Source organism: Haliaeetus leucocephalus, unplaced genomic scaffold, assembly GCF_000737465.1.
Source record: "Haliaeetus leucocephalus isolate CR32 unplaced genomic scaffold, Haliaeetus_leucocephalus-4.0 Scaffold406, whole genome shotgun sequence".
In the NCBI taxonomy this organism is placed as follows: Eukaryota; Metazoa; Chordata; class Aves; order Accipitriformes; family Accipitridae; genus Haliaeetus; species Haliaeetus leucocephalus.
The window spans coordinates 338,414-364,115 of record NW_010972842.1 but is presented as its reverse complement, the minus strand read 5'-3'; the positions used below and the strand labels follow the sequence as shown (position 1 = coordinate 364,115).

Below are 25,702 nucleotides of genomic sequence, written 5' to 3'. Positions count from 1 at the left end.
CGGGGCTTCGGGAGGGCCCGTCGCGTGCCGGCTGCGTCGCGACCCGCCGCCGGCGACCCCTCCGGGCGGGCGGGCGGGCTCCTCACAGCGCGGCCGGCGGCCGCTTCTGGGCGAGGCAGCCGTCGTTCCTGAGGGGAAAGGGGTAGTTTGGTGTGTGCTGGTGATGGCGTTGCAGCGTCAGGGAAAAGAAACCAATCAAACTTACGGTCATAGGCACGTGGGAGCGCAGCGTGGCTTTACGAGTGGCTCGGCTGTGCTGTGGGGCGTTGGGCAACGCGGCAGGGCTGCGTGTCGAGTTGTCTCTCTAGCTCTACGACTGGTGTATGCGCGTAAATCCAAGGTGAACGATAATGTTTTCTCTCTTTAATTTCTGTCATCATTAATACGCTCTTAAAATGCTGCCTGACCTAATAGCAGTCAGTTACGTTGCTCGTGTGTACGTACGCGCGTTGTCACACAGCCAGAGCCTATGGTGGTGACAGTTACATGGGGAAGGTTGAACAGCAGCCTAGTGAGTTAAATTTTCACCCTGCTCCCTCCCACCTGGGTACATACGGGCATTACTTTCAATTTTGGAATTGTCGTTAGATTTCTTTCTAATGACAGGTAATGCCGTCTCATCCATCACAAAGTTCACTTGAAACTCCTTGGGAACAACATTCCGTATTTCATCCACAGGCAAAACTGCTCTTTGAGCTCAGCGCAGACCTTGTCTCAGTCTGAAATGAATTTGCTCTTCCACTGAATGAAAGAGAACAGAAGGGAAAAAGTCTGGTCATGGAGAAAAGCCAGGCACTAGTACAGAATGGTGAGTGTAGCCCTTGTGCCCATGACAGTGTAAAAGTGTAATTTTTGGGAAGTTCATTTTAACAAAAATTTCACTCATCTAATCAGAAGGTGACTGTGAAGCATTTATTCCTTTTTTTCTTTTTTTTCTTTCTTTTTTTTTGGTGCCGTGCCACATGTAAGGCAACTTTCACCATGTTGGAATTTGCAGGTTGGTTAGAGGTGTGCTTAGAACATATTAAGTGCTATAAAAATTGTACCTATTAAAAAAAAAAACCCAAACCAAACATGGTCTGCATATTTCAATTGTGCTTTCCTGACACTTTTAACAGCCGTTTTTTCTGGATTGTAGTTGCTTGTCTGTAAAATATGACAACCTGTTTGCATAAAAGTATTATGAAAGTCAGGTTATTAACAATGAGGAACTCTGGTACAGAGCTAGCTGAACATTTTAAATGAACTCCCATGAAAGAAACTTCCAGTTCTGGAAACTTGATAGAAATGCAAAAACCTTCCCTTTCACACAGCATCCCTAGAACAAAAGATGGTAAAATTGAGGCAACTGTAATATGTACCTCTATATAAAGGCTTAGCTTTATGTGCTTATTTTGGATTTAACTGCATATACTAAAGGTCTGTTTAAATTAGTTTGGTAATGAAGATATAACATTTACTGGATGTAATAATTAAACATTTTTGTAGCCATGTCAGTTCTGATAAAATTGTAACTTTTATTCTCAGAGTTTTCAGTTTTCTGATCACTGGCCTGAAGATTTCTCATGTCACTTTCTGCCTGCTGAGGAAAAGCAGAATTTGTGGCATTGTCATCTAGCTGCTTGTATCTATGAGTCCACTAGTCCTGAAGATTATGGTGTCCATATCCAGGATCAAGCTTCCATAATAATTCTTTGTTTGGCTCAGCTCTGTTACAGAACATGGGCTTGCTAGTAGAATTTATATCCGTAGCTGCTGAACTCTAAAGACAACTGAGTGTGCCTTTTTACAATTGACCTGATGTAGCTCAAGAGAGTTGTTTCTAACTGGTGATGGTACTATCTATAGATTCCTTACTTTTAATACACTAGCAATTATTTAGTATTTGACAACTGCAATTTATTTGTCCTGGTTCAGGTTTCAAAGTTTGAGATTGGTTGGGGTTTTTTTCCTTCCCTTTTGTCTGCACCAGCTCGTGTACAATTTAAAATGTCGCAACAGACACTTCAAATGCAACCTGCATGTTGCTGCTTTGCTCAGAGGCCACCTCTCTTTAAAAAGGTCGCCTTCAGTAACAGGCCTGATAGTCCCTAGTACTACAGAAAAAACCCTTTCAAAAACTCACAGTGCAGAAGAGCCTTGCAGCCAGTGTACCTGATGGCTGTTTCAAATGTGAATGTGTTGATTGTGCAGAAGTTGATAGCAGGTGATCTCTCTTTGTGTGTTTGGTTGGAACTGTAAACCAGACGTTATTGTTGATGTGGACGCTCCCTCGTTTTTCACATTCTTCTTGCTCCAGTTAATTTGTGACCTTGAAGCCTGTCTTTATTTTTCAGCTAAGCAGACTCTTTATTTTGGTTGACGGTATGGCGAGTCCTGGCTGTCATCCATATTTGCCAAATATCAGTATGTTTTTACTTCCTCTGGTAGGAGCAGTTCCCAACATCTTTTCCTCATTGTTATGCAGTACTCATTTTGCATGCAGAGGGCAATAATAGAATGACTCAAGCTGGGAAAACATCTCAGAATAATTTCCTGTATCACAAGGGGCATCAGAACAAGCACTAAAAGCCAACTCTAAAATAAATACCTAATCTGTGTGTAGCCTAGCTCCATGTACTTGCATGTCAGCCTGTGCTAAACATACCTGTTAAAAATACAGTGAATAGTAAGGATAGCAGTCACTGGATGCAGTAAATAACAGTATTCTCGTAAGAACCTATTTTTGCTCTGAGTAATAGAACTTCCTTAATACACTTCCTGTCTGTCTTCAGCCACCCTTCTTGCTGGCCATACTTCCATTTTGACTTCAGCTTGTTTTATTCATCAGCTGACTTTTAATCTTCTCTCAATAACTTCTGGTATTAAATAGATTTCATTAGCTGTCTGAATTTCTTCTGTATTTCTAGCTATACCTCATGTTTTGTCTCATGTGGGACTGATATATACATAGCTAAAAATTTTTATTCAAACATGGTTGCCAGAATATTCCAAAATATTTTAACTGGTTCGGTTTTCCCTGTTTCAGACCAAAAGGCTGAATCAGCAAATACTTAAGGGCTTTAATGCTGAGAAAGTAATGTTCTTGGGAGGAGAATCAGAATTGATAGATGTTTAAAGAGAATACCTCTGTAAACCTTAACTACTGCAATAATGTTCTAGTAACAACACAGCAGCTAATACTTTAGAGTATTAACAGCAATCGCTTTTTTTAGTGGAATTCTACATAGTTCTCTATCACGGCTACTAGTTTGAGTAACGGTCTATGCCTTTTCAGTATTATTCTTACGTAATTTTCATCTGTGGTAACATTACATAGAGTAAAAACTCAGTGATTCTTTATTGTAATGTTAGCTAGATATTACTTTGGCAAAACTTAACTGTGGGACAACTGATGAAAAGTCTTGAACCCATTCCTCTCATGTTGTCCTAATTTATTCGTGCAGAGGAGGAAAAAAGCTCTTGTGCAAGCAGTGGCACTCCGGAAAGGAGGGACTTCGTAAATGTAAGAGATTCTCATTCCCAGAGAGGTTTAGTAGCTCTGGATCTACTGAATTGACAAATAAGCAGTAAATTTTCAGCTGGGAGATGGTGAAGTAGCAGTTGTACCAGTTCCATGGTTAAGGGCAGGACATCATACCAGAATTTGCATAATTTGCAAAAAGTCCTGTAAAGTAGCACAGGTGATTGCAGTTTCACAGGTAATATTCATGAAACAAATGGGAAACAAAGTACTTCATAGTAGTTTATGTTGTCCTGGATGAATTTTCAGCTGACTTGTACATACCTGTAGCATCTCTTATTTTTAAGGTATTTCAAGTATAAAGAAGGGCTAATATTACAATCTTTCACTCCAGACTGTAAGGCATTTATTTGGTAAAAAGCACTGAAGTGATCTGTGTTCTATCTGTGAAATCACCCTTTGTGTTAAACCAGTTTTAGTTTTGCCATCCTGAAATTTTTTTATGAGGTGCTGCACTACAGCAAATTGAGTTATTCATAGTTATTTCAGTCATTGTTCTAATGAACTTAAAATAGATGGAAAACTCTTAATTTCAGCTGTTTTGCTTCTGATAATTCATTTTTTTACAGCTGTGTTCATCCTGTCCACTTTGCCAAATCTCTCTGGATAGTACATGATGTGACACTTTAAATCTGCTGCCAAAAGCTTGAGTATAAATTGCATACCAACTGTTCTGCTGTTCATAAAATGTGTCTTCTGGTAGAAGCCTTAAACCATTGTCAAAATGAGACCACATCAGCTAATTAGTGGGCGTGGTGTAGACCTGAATCCTTTTCAGGACCTCCTAGGTGCCAGTGTCATGAAAATATCTCTTATTATCGTAGTAATGTATAAAACACCTAGAAAAGGAATTAGGATGTTGAAGATAGTTTCTTTTTTTAGCATCAGGCACACTTTTTGCTTCTTTCTGTATAACCTAGAAGCTTTGGTCTGTATAGCAAGTCCATGTCAGAATGATTCCTGCTGTTACTAGATGCATCCTCTCTGTTAAAAATTCCTCATTGCTGTGCTATGTCTACTCTGTTCTACACTATTTTGTCCCCTTAATCTTGACTGGCAGTACACCCACTTCATTATCACATTGCTGAATGGTGAGTACCTTTGTTTTTCAGCCTGTTCACTCTGCTCATCCTGAGGCAGCCACTTCTCATAGTAATATCTGTCTCTTAGAAACACAAATGTTTGAGTATAATAATGGTTATTTATAAGATCAAGTGGTGCTTTGAACTTTCTACCCCATTTAGCTTTTATTCTGATATGTCACTTTATCTTATCACTTTTATCAAGATTGAAGGTTATCCAGATATTTCAGTATATTCACATACATAATGTTTTTGTTAGCCTCCACATTCTTATTTCACTCTGACCAATTCAAAAGGAATATGGCTTCTTGGAAAAGGGACTGAATCAAAAGCTCTTTTTGCTTTATCATGTTTGGTGGGTTGTTTTTTTCTTCTTTTCTTAGCAAAACATGAAATCTAATTGTCATTTTTGCATACTGAACCGCCTTGCTATCATAGGTTTAGCACAAGGTATTAAGTCTCTGATTATCTCTTATTTTTATGGCTGCTGGGGCTGCTCATCAGTAGTCTCTGGGCATTATGACAGTTCCCACGCATATACCGTCGTCTTTTTTGCTTGAGTTTATGAAGTCAGGATGGTGTTTTACATTATGGTCTGTGATGCTGGCTCTCCAAAGTGATACTAGTAATTCAGAGCTCCTAAAACTTCACAGCTTCTCTTCTGAGAGGAACTGTTCAGCCCCTCACTGAATTCTAGGATGTGCTAACTGGACTACCGATTCCTTTTATCTCATTCATCTCTTCCAGCAAAGTCAACATCTCTTTTACATCTGCTTTAAGCTTTTCTCTTCGAGGCTAATTGTGATACTGTCCACATCCCCAGTGGTGTGAACTAAAATCATTACAGATGCCAACATTTGGAACATGAGAACATGTTCTGTGGGAAAACCGTTCAAAGATGTTGCACTGTTTTCTAGCTGTCTTATGCTTGCATTCTTATGTGACTGTCCAAACTTATGTCCAGAAGTGTCTACCTGTGGAATAGACTTTTATGATCATTTCTGGGTACTCTCACAGCTGGCCGAAAACCAGGAAGCCATAAGACTTCTGTATTGGTCAGGTGGGAGCAGTTATGCACTGGGGATACCCTGACTGTTAGGCTGTCTAAAGCAATGACCACTGAGATTGCAGAGGAAGGTTCCTTCCCTCTAGTAAATGCCTAACATTTAAATGGCCATAGTCCAGCCTCCTGTGTGCCTATTTTGAATCATGTTGTTACATAAGATCATGTACGTGTATCTGCATCTTTTCCTCCCCAAGTCTCTAACCACTGATAGAACTCCTTCATTCAAGTTGCTGTTGCCATAGATATAACGGTTCTCTTGTTACAAAAAGCTTTTATTAGTCCCATTAGTTTCAGTGCGTGAAATCTCAGAATTATCAACAAGCACTAGTGTATTAAAAACCATACCTTCTGTCTAATTTGTGCAGTAAAATCCTCAGCAGTTCCTATCCACTTTGATACTGTAAAAATGCCCTGCGTCTTAATCATCCTATATACTGGAACTATTCAGGTTATCGAAGATATGGTTTCTTCTCTGTTAAGGCAGATGTATAAGCTGCCAAAACAGCTGTTTGCTCTAGATTTCTTTCTCCTAATGCTTTCCTATGAAACTTGTCTTGCACTAAACTTGTGGAATCCGAATTGCCTGACTATAAGGCTCTGCAATGAACAGATTTGCTTCTGTCCCATATAGTTCTTTACCATGTTCCTCCTTGAAATACCCATTCCTTTAACCAGATCGTCTAAACTATCATGGAATGTATCTGAAATCCATATGTATGTGGGGGAAAAATGGGGCCATGTGGCTTGCACTAGTGATCCATGAGCATAGATTTCCTTAGCCACATCAGCCAGTCATAACAAACCTCTGATTAACCCCTTGGCTAACTTTCTGCAAAATCTCCACAGTCCCCTTTGGCAGTGAGGTCAGACTGGTCATTTCAAGTAGATGGGTTTTTGTAATAGACAAATGTCCCTCTGTGAGCTGAGCCACTTTCAGATAGATAGCCTAGCAGTCAAGAGCATTGTCTCCGTGCTGGCTGTTTCATCATTTGTTAATATCTCTACTTAAAAGCATATGTTAAGTAGCCTTATTTTGGTTACCACTTGGCATTATGTCAAAAGAGACATTGATATGTATTAATTAATGTCATGGGAATGGTGTGAGGATTGTGGGACTACAATATGGATGTATCTACTGGAAGCGGACACATGATGTGTTATAACTTGTAAAAGAGGGGAATGGTAACTTTCTGTGATGGGGACCTATTTCTCTGATGTTGCTGTGTACCAGTTGGTCCTGCCAGTGGGATGTTCCTCTGTGATAACTTTACAGTCATTATTTTTAACAGAAAAACAACCCTTTGCTCAGCTGGGATAGCAGGCTATAGTAGTCTTTTCCACCCTTGTAATCCACCATTGTCCTAAATTTTGTGAATTTTATTCCCAGGCTAACTAATTTATTGTCCTCTCCCATAGAACAAAAAAAAACCCCAAACTTGTAAGTGCTTTAATATGTTTGTATTATTCAACTGCCTTTTCCTTCAGAAAAGTTTTATATTTTCCATACAACTCAATGAATTTGATTTTTTGGAGGGGAGAACAAAAATCCCCTTCCTCTTGTTCCAATTAGAGCTACTTAGTGAATGCCTCATTCGTATCACAGCATCTAAAATTCTTCCTTTTTGCTGTGAGTTGGTAATTCCTAGCCATTTGTATTTATGCTGCTTATGGCAGTTGCTTGTTTATGTCTGGAGTTTTTGGCATCAGAAACTTTAGTTGATCCTGTGTAAATGCAGACCTACCAAACACACAAAGTGTGTGTTGATGCTGAAATTCAGTATTCTGACCTTTTTTAAAATAATTGGCTGCAACAGTATTAGAGAATACTGGCAAGCTGGTGGAATTTCCGTCCAGCAGTAGCAGAGCGCAGGCAGTTTGTTGTTGTAGTTTGCCTAACTCTTGACTTAATAGAATTAACATGCAGCAGTGATACTTATGGGATTCTCACTATTGTTATCATCTAGAACAGACACAGGACAGTGTGCTTTAAATCTTGTTTTCCTTGGAAGTTGAAATTTCAGCTGGATGTCAGGATATCTAATTTGTGATTCTGAGCTCAGGAAAGTCCTTGAGGAATGAATGGTCACAGCAAGGCTCTCTTTTTGTTTGTTTGGTTTTGGTTTTTGTTTGTTTGACTCTCCCTACATATCTGGTTTCTGTTATCTGTAGTGGGATGGGCAGGTTTAGATACAGGTGATATAATTAAGGGCTGTATCATAATGCTGTGGGGAAAAAATACAAAATAAGGATTTCGGTGTGATTGTTTTTTGACTTTTGTCTTTGCAGTGTTCACATATTTAACATAATAGGTTTCAGAAGTGTTTATATTCTAGTTCTTACTAGGTCTGGAATTTTTCAAAGTTAAACACTGTGTATCCAAATAGTAAAGTTAAGTCTAAAGACTTCAGAAGAGATACAAATACACTGCTCTTTCACCTTGGTTTTACCCAGTCTGCTTCCCTGTTTATTCCTACTTTTAACAATCCTTTCCATCCCGGCTCTGAAGAGCAAGGCATGCTATTTCACTCCCTACTTTGCATAAGTCTGTTGCCTCTCCAGTTGATCTTGCTTAATTTTACCAGGAGCTAAAAGCATCACAGCAAGAAAGGAAGCTGTGTTAATTATGTGATACCCGTGAAGTTTCCACATAGACTTATCCAAAGGAGGAAGACAAGGTAGGGAAAGAAAGACAGTTGGTCTTTGTACTGAGTAGAGGTAACGTTTGATTTCTACCAAGCTGAGGGCAGAGGAGGTTCCCTATGTCAGGAGGGGAAGGGGAGGACAGTGGACAAGGCAGACTCCTGTGCAGCTCAGTAGTACTGGCTATTCGGAGGAGCTTTTGAGATTTTCTCCATTTTGTAACAAGTCATCTGTTTTGCCTTGAGCCCTCTGTTACATCAGTAACTAACAAATTTGAAGAAAGATAAATTCATGTAAACAACTTCTAACATGTTTCCTTTCCTTGTTTATTTTTGTTCCCTTTTTTTTCAATCTCTTCATTTCTTGTAGTGAGACTGCTGCAAAACAGTTTTGATGGGGCTTTTGGAAACAAACAAGGAGTCATGTTTACAGACTTTTTCCCCTACAAGATAACATTAAAACCACAACATGCATCTCTAGGCGTTGCTTTGGCTAAAATAAGGTCAGATCAGTACATTAAGGATGGAATTTTTATGTTTATACTGAACTGAGAAGGCCTTTACATACTGAATCTTTAAAAGAACCGGGACTAAAAAAAGTACAATGTTGAAAATGTATTTTAAAAAATGTTCACTAGATTGTGATGATAGGAATAGTATGGCAATCTGGAGTAGAAGAAAATAGGAACTGAGACTGCCACAGTAGACAATTATTTTCTATTTCAAATGCTTGTAGTGCTGTAAATATTTATAGAAAGCTGGTTGCATGGTGGTTAAATGTAATGAAAAATTGTTTCCATCGCTCCACAATAGTTTTTTTTTCTAGAAAATATGTATAGTTCATGCTGATGTCATGTTATATGCTTAGTACTGTTGCGGTCAAAGGACACAAGTGAAGCGAATTACAGGAAGAGAAAATGCTGTCAGCTGTTTGCAAAGAGTTATTATTTCCTCAGCTTAAACCTGCTTCACTAAAGGCATCACCAATCTTGGGCCTAGCCTATACCTCCAACGTAGCACTTGCTGGCTGCCCAGTCAGTACTCAATGCCAGAAGCATCAGCGTTCTAGTCTGGGATGACTCAAAAGCATTGAGTACCAGTTACTGCTGTGTAAGGTGGTTACTGTGCCGTATGTAAACACTGGTGAGTGGCTACTGATGTTTTACATTAGGATTTCTGTACCCACCTAGAAATAATATTTAGAGTCTTGAGTTTGATGTAGGGAGGTATTTAGGTTTCTGTTGATGTCCATAGGAGCCATGGATGCTTGCACATCAGAAAGAGTACCGAATAGTATGTACTCAAGAGATGACTTTTTTCAGTGGTGTTCAGCACGCTGCTTCTGTGTACTTTACCTAATCTGTTAACTTTTTCAAAGCACCTTGAGATCTTAAAGCAATTATATATTTCTGAGATCCTAAATTAAATGCACTGAGTTTTGTAACAAGTAGTAGATAAGAATCTGTTAGTAAGTCACATAGATTTTTCCTGAAGTGTATCATACCAGGCTAATAAATGCCTATACATTCACTTCTGGTAACATTTTTTTTAATGTTTTAATAATTTTGTTGTTATTTTCTACAACATTTACCAATACTGCAATATTTAATTTAATGGGTCTTGTTCCTATTGAACCCATTCCTGTTACAGTGTTAAGACAAAACTCACCTGTACTGCTTTACAAATTGGCTTTGGTAAAGGTGATCTAATTTGAGGTTTTGTTGCTTAATTCTTAATAAAATAATTTGGTCCTAGGCCTGCTTGCAGGAAAATCATGTTTATTATTAATTTTAGTGCATGAGGCGTATAGGTTGTGTGATGTAGTTTTGTGTTGTAGTACAGCAGTCTAAAGAAATAGACTATTTCTTTAGCCCCTAGTACAAAAAATGCCACTATCTGAAGTCAGTGGAAATTTGGTTGTCAGCCATGAAGATGGCAGTAGTTGGCACAGTTGTAGTGAGAACTCGAATTCCAAGAGATAACAAACTTTAGTTTCCGTATTTGTAATATGATTGTGCCATTTTCTCATCTTTAGTCATAAGATAACATTACAGTATATTACACTCATTCATCTAGAGCAGCTGACGAGATTTCTGCTGCTTTTTTCACCCTGCCAGATGTTTTTTTAAAAAAACAGTGGAGGATGGTAGCCCTTACATGTTCTTAAACATGTGTTCTGCTGTACAGTGGCCTAAAACCATGACTGTACTGTACATCAGAGGTAGGGGAAGACACAGCAGGAAAGAAAATAACATCACTGGACTTCATATGTTCTTGGGCTAGTCATTTCTTTGTAGCAAAAATTGGCTAGTGCTAAAACTAACTCTTGAAATTACACACTATGTATAGGTTTAGGTGGCAAGTACAGGAAAGCTCTGTTCTTCTATAAGCTTCGACTCCATTCAGGACTACTAAATTTGCTTGTAAACTCTTTTTGATCCCAATCAGTTTAAGTTAGGGTTTGTAATTTTCTGTGTGTATGCTTGATGTCCTATACCAAGAATACATGCTGGAAAAACACATTTTCAAGAAAGTTTTAAATATGACATTCAAACCTCATCTAAGCCTCATTTACATTACCTAAACAGCATAGCATGAGTATTTACAAATAAATGAGCAGACAGCAGTGTTTGCTGAAAGAAACTAATTTTGTAAGGAATTAACGTGACTTTTTAAGCATAATTTAGGCTTGAAGAGAGTTAGCCTAGAAAAAAGGAATTAGATTTCTCTGTTACATCTGGAATCGGTGTTAAGGATGTTTTATGCTTTCAAATAATTTAGAATTAATTTATCTATTTTTTTCCTGCTTGCATTGTTTCTACTTATGGTATATAAATATGACTTCTGTTTAACATCTACTTGTTATTCAGGCCTTTTTATTTGTATGCATTAACAAAATACTCTTTTGTTTTACTTGCCCTTGACATCCTCTGATCATTTTGTAACCCATTCTAATGTTACAGCTTTGAGGTTACAAAACTGCAGGTCACTGTGTGGAAAAGACTGCATCACAGTCAACAGCAAAGAGGCATTTCATTTCATGTTATGTCATGTCATGGCTATTGACTGAGTTTTAGAATGGCAGAGCCCCAGATAACACAGGGACCATAATGCATAAGAGTAGGTATTGTATATGTGTATATTTACAGAATATGCCATTACAACTCTGCCTTTTGCATGTTTGTTTAGACCCATCAGAGTCACTTTCATCTTTCCTGGATTGGTACCAAGATATTTTGCTTCTAACTGTTCTCCAGATCTGTGAGGCAAAAGGTGGTGTAGTGAATACAGTGTCAGGGTAAGAACAAAGAATTTCCTGTTGAGAGCACATGGTGTGTTCGAAGGGCAGGATCCCTGTGAAATGATAGTTCCTAGATGGTTTCTAGTGGGAGTCCTTGCTTCTAGTATCCATACTGTCCTATTTCAGACTCTTCATTTTTATTTGAGAAAAAGCAATAAACAATCCTGTTGGATCAAGGAAAATGTTCTCATTCGTTGTTTTTGCTGACATAGTTTATTTAAATACTGCCAACAGAAAGTCTAATGAGTCTTCTGCCTTATCTTGCTCAAGTGTGAGTGGACTTCTTTATGTATAGAAAACATATTCTTTTTGTCTAGATGTCTCTGAAACTTAGAGCTATTGAGGAAAAAGTTCACAGCCTGGGAACTTAAAGAGAAGCTAAAGAATTTCTGAAGAGATGATGAGTAGTTACCCATCTACCAATTTTCTTTTACCTTTTGCATCTAGGCCAGGGAGTGAACCTTGAGCTATGACCATGTCCACATGCCTGTAGCTCTGTGCAGCACATATAAGCAATATAGAGACTGCTCAAGTGATAGGTATCTGAAAATCCCATCTCCATTTGGAATCATATTCTGGCATTTTTGAGAAAAGCCCTGTTACTATGTCACTAATTCGGTAAACAGGATATGTGAAGGCAGTACATTGAGATGTGGTGGGCTAAATCTGTTTGTACTCGGATGGGTGCATGCTTGCAATTTTTGGATTTATGCCAGGGGCAAGAGTGGGACCACATCTTTTTGTCTGCATTTCTTAAAGCTCATAACAAGACTTTATCTGAGGATGGGCACGGGTTCATCCACTTGACACAATGTCATAACTGACCAGGGCGAAGAATTCTCAAAATGCGGTGTTAACTTGTCATAAAAGACCTCAAGAAGTCATCTAGCCCAACCCTTGCACTGAAACAAAATGCAGTATACCTATAACTTTCCTGACAGATGTTTTGTGTAACTTGTCTTGAGAGGGAGACCTGTAGTACTTCCCTACCCTTAGAAAGGGAAGACTTTTCTGGACTTTTTTATTGAAAGTTATTGTAGTTCTTGTTGTTGGTAGACAGGGGGATTAAGTGTCATTTTTAGATGTATTTGAAGATTTAGGTCTTACAGATTAAAAAGATAAGCTCATCAATCTTTAGGTCTTTTCCTAGGCCACAATCTTTTTCTTACACTGTACTGCCCAATAAACGGATTCAGTGACTGAACTATAACCCCAGTGCCAAATGTAACAGCATAATTACCTTGGATGGTCTATATACCCCACTTCTGTTAATATATTTCGCAACTCCATTTGTATTTTTACTCCCACGTGTTGAATTATTGACTCTGAATTCCCGGATTATTTTCCACAGAACTAGTGGGGTATTCATGGTTCCTACTTGTGCCCTTGATTATTTTTTTTTCTTTCCTACTTAGTGTTTCAGTCTTGCCTTATTTCACATTGTATTATTTCACATCACTTATGGTGTACTTTTGTGTTGTGTATTTGTTATGTATAATTTCACACACTTTCTCCTCTTTATCAAGATCATTTTGCTTGTATTACAGGTTTATTGGTTCTGAAACATTGAGCATGACACTGAAGTTTATCTTCCTATAAAACACTGTTCCTGTTTGTAGCAGTGAACAAAAAAGCAGATGTTCCTTTTTGTACCTTTGTTGTCCATTTCCTTTCTTATAGCTGAGGTTTTTGATATGTATTTTCCTATCTAGTCACAAAAACATCTTATCTGGAAAGAATAGGTAAAAATAGGTATTCATGATCTTGTAAATTTGAACCTGTGTCTGCCAATTTCAATGGCAACCAGTGATGGAAGCTCAAATGCAACTTATTCTGTGTAACTTTGGGCATGTAATTGTTAGACATTCAAGGTTTGCTACAGCGATGATTGTTTTGTAAATGTGGAGGAAGCATGTAGCTCAACACCATCAAACAGTTACACCTTAATTTGTTCCTTAATAAAAGAGGCAATTCCCAATTTATTACACCAATTTTAGAACAATAAAACTCTACAAGTGCAAAAAAGCCATTTTGACTACAACAGTAAAATAGACTTCGAAATGCCTGACTTCCTATAAATGTAAAAAGCTTAGAAGGGTCTGTTTGATGTTTTTAAACTTTTTACAAAGGGACAGAATAAATATTTTCAGATACGAGTGCATAACATTAATCACCTAAATATTTAATGTGTGATAAATTACCAGCAAGTGCAGTGAGGAACTGTGTTAAATTTAAGCATAAGATGATAAATACAGATCTTGGTTTGGGGAGTTTTCTGCAAAACAGTAGTGTATGTTTTGTTACACTGTTATTGGAGAGGACCAATCTGGGAAGAGACTGCTTTTCATTACAGATGGGTTCTCATGCTATGATCAAGCAACCTAAACATCTGATCGCTCTCTTGAACTGTTAATCTCACTGCCGTACTTGTTGCAATACTTTTGGGAGACTCTATGACTCTATTAATAAACTGCAACTATCTCTTGAAATAGTATTAAAAGTTTTCAACAGGTGATGGTATAAAAAAGATGACTATTTTTTTCCAGAAAACCTGAGGAATAAGGAAGAATTTTATACTAAGGCTCCTAGAAGCAATGAGTAATAATTAAGCCACTTCTAGTGATACAGTTAATGATCAAAACAGCAATGACAAAAGTATAATGTAAACAGTGGATTAAGTATAAAGAAAGGCAGTGTTTTTCATTTGGTAAGGTAGTGTTCAGTTAACAGTATTGAAACTGCTGTTTGAAAATAAATTTAATCAAGGCGTGGTATGTTGGAGTAATAGATCTAATTGATCCAGACATGGTTAAAAGGAAAAAAAAAGAGGTTTTCTATTGATTAGGCTGGGTTTTGCATCACGTGCTTTATCTTTTACTGAGTTGCAGTGAAAACTTAGGAAATATCCCATTTGGTTTGGTTACATAGGCTATTGTTTACCTTTCTCTGCCTTCATTCTTTCAATACTAAAAAAATATATAAAATTGCAGGAAGTAGGATCTAAGGGCCCTTTATAGATAAATGATATCTGAAGCCTTCTGGGTTTTGCAAGCCTCTGATGGGTGTGGATCCTGGCTCCAGCTAGGCTGAATGATTCAGGAAAAAATGTCAACCTCCTAGAAGAACACAAAGGATATTTTTTTTAATAGAAACTCAGTGCCTGAAAATCATGAATCAGGCAGGGAAATGTCACTCAGTAGTTGCTCCCCTGTTTGGGCAGCACTGATCCACACCTGTTTTAATTTAATTTCTCATGGATATATTCCTGGGCGATAGCCCAAGGGGGAATCAATTGGTCTCTATGCATTTACAACTGATATACCTACAGAGAAAATTTCAGCATTCTCTTCTCATGAGCTCTGTTATATGGAGGATATGCCTTCTTCATTGTTTTTTGAGATCAACTTTTTGTTCTGGTGTGAACAAGGTTATTGCTATGTCTGGATAGTGGTAAGTGGTGTTTTCTGTTTGCTTTTAAAAGGCTGCCTTCTTTTTTAATGGAATCTGCTGTTCCTGTCTGCTGAAGCAGAGTACTTATGACAAGCTACCAACTCAAGTTCATTGGATATAAAGAACGTGTTAGACTGGGTGTAGGCACTTGACATTCTAGCCTCTGTTTTGAGAGTGAGTTTTCCCCAGGCATTTGTAGCAGAATACAGACATTTGTAGTTAGACATGAAGGTGCTTGAATGGGAAAGAAATGTCTCATGGCTTAGGAAAGCCTCCTCCTCTAATGTTCAGTATTCAGAATTCCTATGACATTTCTCAAGACAGATACATTGGTTTCAGTTTTGGTTTTTGTTTGGTTTTTTTTTTTTACTGTTTATAGTGTTTTTTTCATAGAATCATAGAATTGTTTAGATTGGAAAAGACCTTTAAGATTGAGTCCAACCATCAAATACCATCAATACCATCAAATTCCATCAATACGTACATGAAATGAGGTGTGTCAGCCATACCAGCAGAGTTTTAGCTGTACCTTTCATTCAGCATGGTATCCATTTAAAAATTCTATTTTTCCTTTCCTAGCTTAATCTTTGAAGAAAAAAGGTTAATTATTTCTATTACTCTCTTTCTTCTAGCATTCAGCGCTTCTACTCTCCCCTCAGCATCTACATGGAGTTCAGGTAACACAACCTTCAATTGTTTTTTCTAGCTTTGGTCTTTTTACTGGTGTTCTTAATTATCTTATTTCTTCTTAATTATCTTATCTCTTAAGGAAGAAGGTAAAGAAATCACACCACACCTCTGTTTAACTTCTTTCTAAAAATCACAGATGTCTACTTCTTTTTCTGACATCTGTCTTCCTGTGCATCCCAGGCATCCTAACTGAGTGGACCTGCTCTTTCAAAAGCATGTTTGGCCTGCTTTACTCAGAAAGCAGAAAGCTGCCTGAGGTTGGAAAAAGGGTGAGCTGAAAGAAGGGCCTCTGATATGCATGTTGCTGCCTCTTGTTACAGGTTTTCTCACAATCTGAAAGCTTGTCTCACTTATTTGTTGTATCTTACCTTCAAACTGGAAGTAGTTTGAGGAAAGAGGGTATAATTTTCTATGTGTTTGTGTTCAGTAGAAACCTGATTTAGCTGACCATAGGTAGTACCACAGTAATAGGGAAAACAACTTATAAGGTAACAGAGTAAATAAACTGAAAATACCTCTTATTTCTGATTTCAAAAATGAAATTATTGCATGGCCAATGGATACATAAGTGTTCCTATCCTTTAGTTTTCTTGCTAGTACTCAGATGTTGTTCTTTATTTTCTAGCTCTAGAAGGAGAGTCTAAAGCCATACTGTATTTTTGTCAGAAAAAGATTGTTGTAATTTGTGTCAATAAAAACTTCTTTAGTTTTCTGCATCCAAATGCATATGACTATCTATTGTGGTTGCCAGCCCTAGCCAGGATCCTGTACAGGATGCCACAGTGAAAAGAGTAAAGCTACAGTAACAGAATGTTTTGTGATAGACTGCATATACCAGATGTTGACTCCTACACTCATATAAATAGAGATTGTCTTAAGACAAAGGCATTTCAGGTTTTGATAAATAACCAGTGTAAACACATTAAATATTTCCCTTTCTATGTAAATATCTGTTTGTGTCCGAGTCCTCATAAGCTTAACAAAGTTGTGGATCATTGACTTTCACAGCTTAATTATGTGTTGAATAACAAAAGCATTTCCTCTTACTTATGTATTATGCAAAAGTGTAAACAGAAGTGCTTGATATTCTTTGTCTTTCCCATATAGTATTTCAAATACATAATTTTTTTAATTGTTCTCTGAATTCTACTCTGTTGTTGAGATGAATGAGACTGAAACAAGTATTTGATGAGAAATCATTAAATTTCTCTATAATATAATGAAATATTTTAATTATTAGTTTCTGTCTTATAACTTAGACTTGTACCTTGTGTTGTCCACTCCTGTTTCATTGTGCTGTCTACAATTAGACTCACAGCTGGTTCTTTCCCTCAATGGTTATACTAATTTATAACCCATTAGAGTGCATGAATAGATCATATTGTTCCTTTCATACTGGCACAGGGAAGTGTAAATTAAGTTTTTGTATGCTAGCAAGGGAGAAGTCTATTCAAGGGTAGAGTATTAAATTCCTATTTTTAATTTCTGCCATAAATGCAGTTAGAAATAAAACTGTTATGTCTACAAATATTTTCCATTTCTTAAGTAATAAAACCAATGTGTGAGTTTTAATTATTTTTGTGTATACCTGGCTTTTTCAAACTCTACTTTAAAAATATTGCTAATATTGTCTGTTTTGGGAGGTAATTATGAGCATATTTGGGTAACATATGTCCACTTAAAGCTGACATTAAGCACCATAATAGTCCTTATTGTAGCTAGCTAATTATAGAAAACCCTGCGTAGGAAAACAAAAATGAACTTTTAAAAGAGCTGTTGTAGATTCCAGAGTCTAATTTGAAAATGCTTTCTCCCATAAACTCTTCAGAACTGTTTGAATCTGTCATTTCAATGCTCAGTGCTGTTAAATTTATCTTTTTTTTTTTTTTTTTCCTTATTTTCTACCAAAACCCATTGTTACCAGCTTTCTCTAGTCTCATACCAAAGAAAACTGAGATTATCCATTCTCCCTTTCTGCTGTGGTAAGAAACTGAGACACATGACAAGTTTGTGTGTTTTGTTTTTGTTTTTGTTTTTTCCCTTCTTCTTCTTCTATCAAAGAGTACCTTACCTTTTGTAAAGAGCCTCATAATTCCTCATTTGAAAGATAGACTTCAAATAAAGGAATGGAACTTGGGTTCCACTAAGCAGCTCATGACTGTGGGTGCTTGGCTGTCTTCAAGTGGAACAGCTTTAGCAGAGCAAACTCAGAAGACTCATCTCAGAATGATCACCCAGGTAGGTCTCTTACAGCGTGGAAGATTGTGGTTCAAGTTCATGGACAGAACTTAGTGGAGCATGAATTTCATCACCAGATTTTTAAGTCTTCGCAAAACTCCTTAATCCAAGATCGGCTTTTTATTCTTTTACATATAAGCCATTGTATCCTCAGTGTGTAAAGTTTGTTTCTTTAGTAAATAACTAAGTGAAAAGTCAGGTGCCTGAGTTGCTTTATAGGCCCTTAATGTCCCTTGCTCCCTTATTTTTGCAGTGTTAACTGTGGTAGCCAGTATTTTACAATAACCCTTAATTTTCTGAGAACACTAGGAAGTATTTTTTGGCCTGCAGCATTTGGAGGTGCAGTATTGAATTACTCTGCAGGTTTATTTGCAACAGTGGCAGGCTGGGCTTGATGATCAAGCTTTATGTTCTGGCGGTTTAGCAATTTTTATTAAAAAGTGTCATCAGAATTCTGAAATCTCAGGGATTCCTTCTTAAGTGGAGCAATACTTTCTTCAACCAGTTCTGTGGAAAACTTCTTGAAGGCTGATACCTGCTTTGTCACTGATATCACTGTGCTGTGATTGTTTAACATGATTCTTACCTTCCTGTGATGTAGGGTGTTTTTTTTTTTCTTGCAGAAAAGTCATAAGGTATTTTGTAAAGAAAAAAAAATGGCAGTTATCTTCTGTAGCTATGTAACGGTGAGTTTCTCTTACTGTCACGTAAATCACAGCTTTACATAAGTTTACACAAATTCAAAGGTCTTGCTTTTAGCCTCAAAAATCATAGCTATTTTAAATACAGCTGCACCTGTTTGGCTTAGCACAAGTAGCTGCAAGATCCCGTGATGAGAAGCACTTTTCACCTCATATAAATTTTCCATTGTGTCTGAGAGGTTTTTAATTCAACTCAGTAACTCATAATATTCTGCTGTCAGCTGCCATTTAGAAAGAAAAAAAAAGACATTGCTTCTCATTTTGGCTGGGAGAAAATCCTATGTGAAAATGTCAGTCAGTGAGCCCAATGCCTGTTCTTTTGTACTTGAAAACATTATAGGTTTTCTGAAGCCTGGCTAAACACGGGGCTTTAACCTACTAACCTGAATCTCAGCGTGTCGTCTGGAAATGGGATGGACATGGGCTGAGAATGCTGAGAAAACTGCATGGAGAACAGGGGGATTGTATGCCTCCCAGCCCTTTGTCTTCATGGGGAGCACTGTCTGCTCCCTTTAGCCCCACAGTGAGCTCAAAGTCCTTGGGTATCTTTAGGGGGCCGTTACCCTAATTTATTTTTTTTTAATCTGAAGATTGAGGCAACTTCTTTATTGAAGAGGCAATTTCAGAGGCAATTTCAGGCTACTTCAAGACTAGAAAAAAAGACCAAGTCTTACAGTTCTTTTGTAACTTGAGTAATGGTGGTGTTTGCTTCAAAATTTTTCCATTAAGATCAGAAAATATTTGGACCCATACAGAATTATTTTAGGCAAGAATAGCGTAGACCAAACTAAGCACACTCAAAAAGCAGTGGGTTAAGGATTCATTGCACTGCATGGATTCACATGGCAGAGTTTATACTGAATGATCTTTGCGGTAAGATTCCAGTAAAGAAGATGCCAATCTCAGTGCTCTGTCAGGAACTCAAGCTCTTTCTCTTTTAAACAGTTGTAAATAATTAAGCACTTTTTGTTATGCTCTAGGTGGTTCAGTAATCTTTGTTGCTCAACTGTTTAAGATTGCCGGCATGTGCCTTTTATTGAGCCATAGAAGGTATCAGTCTTGGATTTTTGCCCTTTTAACCTCAATAATATCATTGTTCTAGCATTATTACATGACAGTATGAAGAGGAGGAAGTTAAAGCTATCTTTGGAAACATAAACCTTGCAAGCTTGTCAGACTTGGATTCTCAGGCTCTTAACTCCTCTCACGTTTATTCTAGACTGAAAGCAAACAAACCCTGAAGTCTTCAGAAAACCTTCCCCAGCTCACTTTCTACTGCAGCTTCCAAAGAACCAAATATGTTTAATCAAGTGTAAAGTGCAAAAGTGTGCCCCTACATCCGATAACTGTTCTGTTATATTGCTGCATCATCTTGATTCAAAGTTGTTTTTTTCCTTAGCTTCAATATTTGTCAACAGTGTCTCCTTTTTTTTTTTCTTTTTTTAAATTCAGACATCCTGTCTGCCAGGACAGTTCTCGTTTCTGATTAAGCTGTGTCCAAACTGACAAAACCCTCTGCAAATCTTGGTATTATGAGTGTTACTACCAGCAGGGCTTTCACCACTTTAACAGTCTTTTAGAATTCATGCTTAAAAATCAGTAGTATGACTTTCTTATGTAATCAAGGCCACAGTCTAAACTTCCTCTTCTCAGATTCTAGTTCTTTCAGGACTGTATTTGATGTAAGCTTAGTCAGCAAGACCTCAGCGAGTACTTTGGTAGATCATGTAGCAAGGCAGATCAAGATGACACCTCAGCAGATCTAAAAGTTTTTACTGGTTTTGATGTACTGAGTTTCATCCATCAGTATAAATAGAAATGGGTTGTCACAGAATCCTGTGCTTCTGAATGCAGTAATACATTTTTCACTTCCCTTAGTGTGCATCAACAATTTCGAAAGGCTTAAAAATACCTTCCAGTTTAAAAAGGTATTCTTGCAGTTGTTATTAACTTCATAGACCAAATGGCAGCATATGAACATGTCTGACTTTTGTCTGATGGTTCCTTCTAGTGTGAAGTTATAATTTTTTGTTGAAAATCATATGCAATTTGAAGTGCTTTGAAGAAGTTGGTCTGGAGTATCTGTAGAATCAACCTCTGCAAATTCAGTATGAGTTGCACTAAACACCAACACACAGCTCTTCTTCTGTTCTTATATTAGGCCTGTGATGTATTCATTGCTGTTTTCCCTTTCATGATTTCCATGTAAGAGCTTATCAAAACATGGTCTTCGTCCCATTTTGCCTGTCCAGAATGAAAGGTCTGTTACTTTCACAGTACTTCACCTCCCAGTTCCATACCTTGTATCACAGAAATACGTGCCTGGTAGAAGATCTGCTTAGTTTCCCTGGAATATTAAACTGTTTTCAGGATTTATTGAGACCATGTGTTGAATTGACATAGCCAGATACTGATGATGCATTGTGGGAAAGCATACATGACTCTGCTTGCCAAAAGTATCCGGTGCGCACAGATTAAGAATGTTAATCTGCAAATACTGAAAGCATTGGTTGAAGCAATTTTAGCAGTATTAAGACAATGCATTGGGATACAGTTTTTGCTCATATAAATGGATCCAGCAACTGTCAGGCTGGCATCTTCTGCATCTAAAAATAAAATATTCTGTCCATCTGTATTCTAAAGGTATTACAAATGCAGACTCAAAATCTGTTTGCCTGGTAAATATCTGTGAATAGTTTACTTTTTTAAAACGAATGCTGCTGTAGCTTTTATCTTGGTTATGATTCAGTTTTCATTATATTTGCTGGGAATAGAGAAGCTCTTTGGAATTGTAGTAGTATAAGCCAAAACTGACAAGCAATCTGAAAAGCAAGATGTTGCTAATTTATCTGCAACTATAGAGTACTGTGGGGACTTCAACAGCTAAAAATAGATATTTGTAAGCCATCAGGTAGAATGCTTTTGTTGAATATTAAATTATACATATAATTCTAGTTGACAAAGTTCTTTCATTGTTACTGCTTTACTATTTTGAACCCTTTTTGAAGATTGTCTCTACCTTGGTGTGTGAGCTGCTCTGAGGCAGAGTAATCTTTTTTTGTAATTGAAAACTGTGGGGTAAAGTCCTACCCTATGGAAGGGTGGCCAGATTGCTTTCCCTGCTCTCAAGGATAGTTGGAAGTTAGATGAAGTTAAGCCATCTCAGAAGAGATTGAGGAGCTATACCTGACCCATATCATAAGGGCATTCATCTAAGAGGATTTGAAGCAAGACCTCCCACCATTATTTAACTCACTTGGAATGAGGAAGTGAACCCAGGTGTGCTAGAATCCGGCTGGGCACAGGGAAGCTTGAGGGAAAGACCATTGTCAGATTTGTGGATCAAGTTCTTTGCTTTTATTAAAAAAAAAAGTCTGGAGAATAGACGAGGCTGCTTTGGGGTTGAATGAAACATTACAACTAAAATAGTTTCCAGTTAATTAAAAGATTAGGAAAAAATCGAGGGTTCAGTTAGAAATTTGATTGATAGGTCTGGTTGCTTCAACCACCAATCAAAGAAAATAAACTTTACCTTGATACCTTTTTTTCTCTCTCCCTATCCCTTCAGCAAAGGACAATTTTTAAAAATTTTTTTTTTGGTCAGGGTTATGTTAAAGAATGAAGTTTTCAGAAGATCGTAATTCTTCATTTTAAGCAACCACAAAAAAAGCAGTGACTTAAAGTGTTACTTTTGGCAGCTCCTTAGCTTCATTTTCTGAGGAGATGGTATTTAATATGATCATGCTTTCTCTTTTTCTACTAATAATTTCTATCCCTTTGTCCACTGACATTAGCCAATCAAAGATTCAAATATAATTAATTTCTTCTACGCTTCTTGCAAATCAGCAGCTGGATAAAAACCAAAAAAACTCCAGACCCCCTAATGTATTGCTGTACCTAAGAAAGGGGATGCAAAATGCCATTGGTGACTCCATGGCAGCTAAAGCTAATCTTTCCCCTGCCCTTGCCTTTCCCCTGCTTTGCCCCTTGCCAGTAGGGTTCGTACCCATACTTACCTTGGCACCAACGCTAAGTGAGTTTTCTTCCTCCTAAGTTCAGATCCCACTGAAAATGCACCACTCTGGTGGGGCTTTCAGCTAGACCAGAAGCCTTAAGCAGCTTTACATGCAGTCTGATGGTCCTGGAGGGGAGTGGAAATGTGTACCCAAGGGCAAGAGAAAGGCCAGAGTTACAGCCCCCAGCGAATAAATCCCTTTAAGTTGCTGTGAACATGAAAGCATCTAGCTAGTCAGTCTGTTTCACATGTGTGTGACTTCAGACTGACCACGGCACGCTGGCTCTCGCCTAGCTGAGGTACCCCTGCACAAGCGCGGTAGCCAGAGTTACTGCAGTGATGGCATGGGAGACCAGCCTTTACTTGTCCTCCTGTTCACATACCATGTGGCTCTGTAACTCAGCCACGCTACATTTTCTTCAGAGAGAGAGTAACGTCAGATAGATGGTGGATGTGGATACAATTAAAGGATAGAGTAGCTGTTGTTGTATCAGGTTGCATTTCTGCAGAAGTAAGAGAAGACCATGTAAAAGAAATTCATAGATAATACTAAAATTTGAGGTATTTCAGTCCCTAGAGAGAACAGAAATATTACAGTTTATTCCTACTCACAGTAATGCTAATGACAAATTTCACATTCATGTCAGCTGAGTATGTTCCAGATCCCTGAGAAGATTAGGAATAATAGTTGCTCTGAAACTACAAAATATTAGGGGGGGGGGAAGACAAGGAAGTGTACTAGTAGAAACTTTGTGGAAACAGTCTAGAGAAAAATGACAAGAAATAATTCTGTAAACCATAACTAGTTAGGTGTTTGTGATGGAGTGGGGGGTATGTGTGTGTGTGAAAGTAGGTGAGTTATTTGCAAAACTATCGGATCACAGAGCAGGGAAGTGATCACTTCCCGGGTTCTGGTGGTGCTGAGCATAGCCATAGCTGGCACTTAAAGAAGTAGGCAAAGAAATTAGAGAAGTGTTCAGTATTAGGGATCTAGAGAGCTTGACATATAAGAGCCGGTGGAATTTTTCATGTAAAAAATTACATAATCAGCAATGACTGATGGGATGTCTTTGTTAGTCCCAAATTTATTACACATGCTTGGAAGTCAGCACTGGTGGTAAAAGCAACAGGGAGATATTGTTATGAAAAATACTCCATTAGCCATTGACGTTTTAAGCAGTTTGGACCTGATCCACGAAAGGTTTTGGATGACTAACATACCTCACTTTCTAATGTAAATTACAAAAAAGTTACTCCTGTGCTCCGTTTCTGCTTTATTCACCTGCACCAGAGAGCTGCCGGCTAGAAAGGGAGAGAGCCCATAGCGGGTGGGGTGGGGTGTATTGCTCAGAAGACTCCGTTCCCAGTCTGTCTTTAAACGAGCATTTCACCGTTTTCTAACGAAGCGAAAGAATTTTGGAGACTGAGGTGATCCGCAGGCCAGGGCCTCCCCAAAGCACTTCCTTCAGAGGTGGATGGAGGGTGTGGGATCACAGCCTTGCCCCGGGTCGGGCGGAGGAGGGATCTGAATCCTGATCCGAGTTCCTACTCGAGCATCCCGCCGGCGGAGCGCAGCGGGGCTGGAGGAGCCGTGACCGGCTGTCACCGCCGCGTCAGGGCGCGGCGGGAGGTGCCTCCCTGGAGCCCGGCACCGAACGCCCCGAGAGGCCGGTCCCGCCTTCTCCCGGCGGCCGCGGTGCGGGGTGCGGAGCGGTGCGGAGCGGGGTGCCGGCCCGGCTCCGGCTCCACTAGGTGGCAGGGTGCCGAAGGGCTCCGCGCTGCTGTCCTGGAGCCCGGGCGGGTCGAGCCCTGCCTCTACCGCATTGTCTGAGGACATGATAGAGTGCGGACAGTTTCCTGGAGTCCTGCCTGCCCCGTGTTTCTTGCCGGTTTTGTCATTAATAAAGCAGAATCGGGAAGGATCCGAGGGAGGTCTGAGACACAAAGGAGCCCGGTTCGGTGACAGGGTAAGAGGGCACTTCTTAGCTATCCGCAGTCTGCGAGGGAGAATTGCCCAGGCAAAGAGAAATTCTTTATGGAAACACAGTGGGGTGTAGCGAGAAGCGGTGCAATAAAAAATGCCGGTAAAGTTTTCAAAGAGTGACAGCTGGTTAAATTGTAGCGCAACCTATAAGTCCATAGAGAAGCACGTTTGCCTCTGTAAAGAGCCAGCTAAGGGGGGAACGGCTGCATGCTTAGGAAAGTGTGACTTTTTCCATCCGTATTTTTTTAAGTTACAGAAGTGAAAAGAAACTGGAGTGTGTAAATATCACAGTAAAGCGTTAAGTAAAATTAAGTCTTATACAGAATTAAATCACAAGTTCTTTTGCCTGCTTCTTGTTACCTTCTTTTAAGCGTGCTTTCTACTGTGCACTCTGAAAGCAGTGATTTTGTTTGTACGGCGTGTGTACAACGCTTCAGAAAGAGCTTTAGTGTTAAACCTGGGTGTTTGGGCTCAACTTCTTCAGGATGTACCTTCAGTTCCCCATTCCTCGCGGTTCAGGTAGCTGTGCCTGCCTGAAAACCTGAAAAACCGAAGCAAGTGTGTTTCGAAGTGGGTGCGATCGCGCTTGCCGTTCACATTTATTCTCCCCTCGGCTCACCGCCCGCCCTCTGCCCCTGCGCCGCTTGCGCGCTCCCGCGGGACCGGGGGCTTCTGGCTCGGGCCCCGGGTGCCCACCAAAGCCTAAACCCGGCTTCGGTTCCCGCGGGTCTCGGGGCGGGGGGGGGTTTGCGAGCAGGCGGCCGGTGTGCGGGGACAGGCTCTGCGCCCTCGGGGCGGGCGAGGGGCTCTCCGTGCCCCGACGGCGGGTCTCTTCGCTGCGCTGTCCCCGCTGCCCCGGAGCGAGGGACGGTTTGTCCCCCACGGCCCCTGGTGGGGCGAGGGGCTTAGTGCTGGGGGGAGGTCGGGGACCCGCCGTGGGGCGACTCGCGAGGCGGAATCGGCAGGTGGAGTTAACGGGCTGGCCGAAAGCCGGCGGGGAGCCGGGGCGGAGA

General features: G+C 39.2%; 1 protein-coding gene across 1 annotated transcript in view; it reads right to left on the bottom strand.

The window, feature by feature from the left end:
* ASZ1 (ankyrin repeat, SAM and basic leucine zipper domain containing 1) overlaps window positions 1–380 on the bottom strand; it is a 42,138-nt gene extending 41,758 nt beyond the window's left edge. Inside the window, exon 1 of the mRNA XM_010574103.1 lies at window positions 241–380. Within this exon, the coding sequence (XP_010572405.1) occupies window positions 241–380 (140 nt within the window). The remainder of the gene's footprint in view (window positions 1–240) is intronic.
* Between the last annotated feature and the right edge of the window lie 25,322 nt (window positions 381–25,702).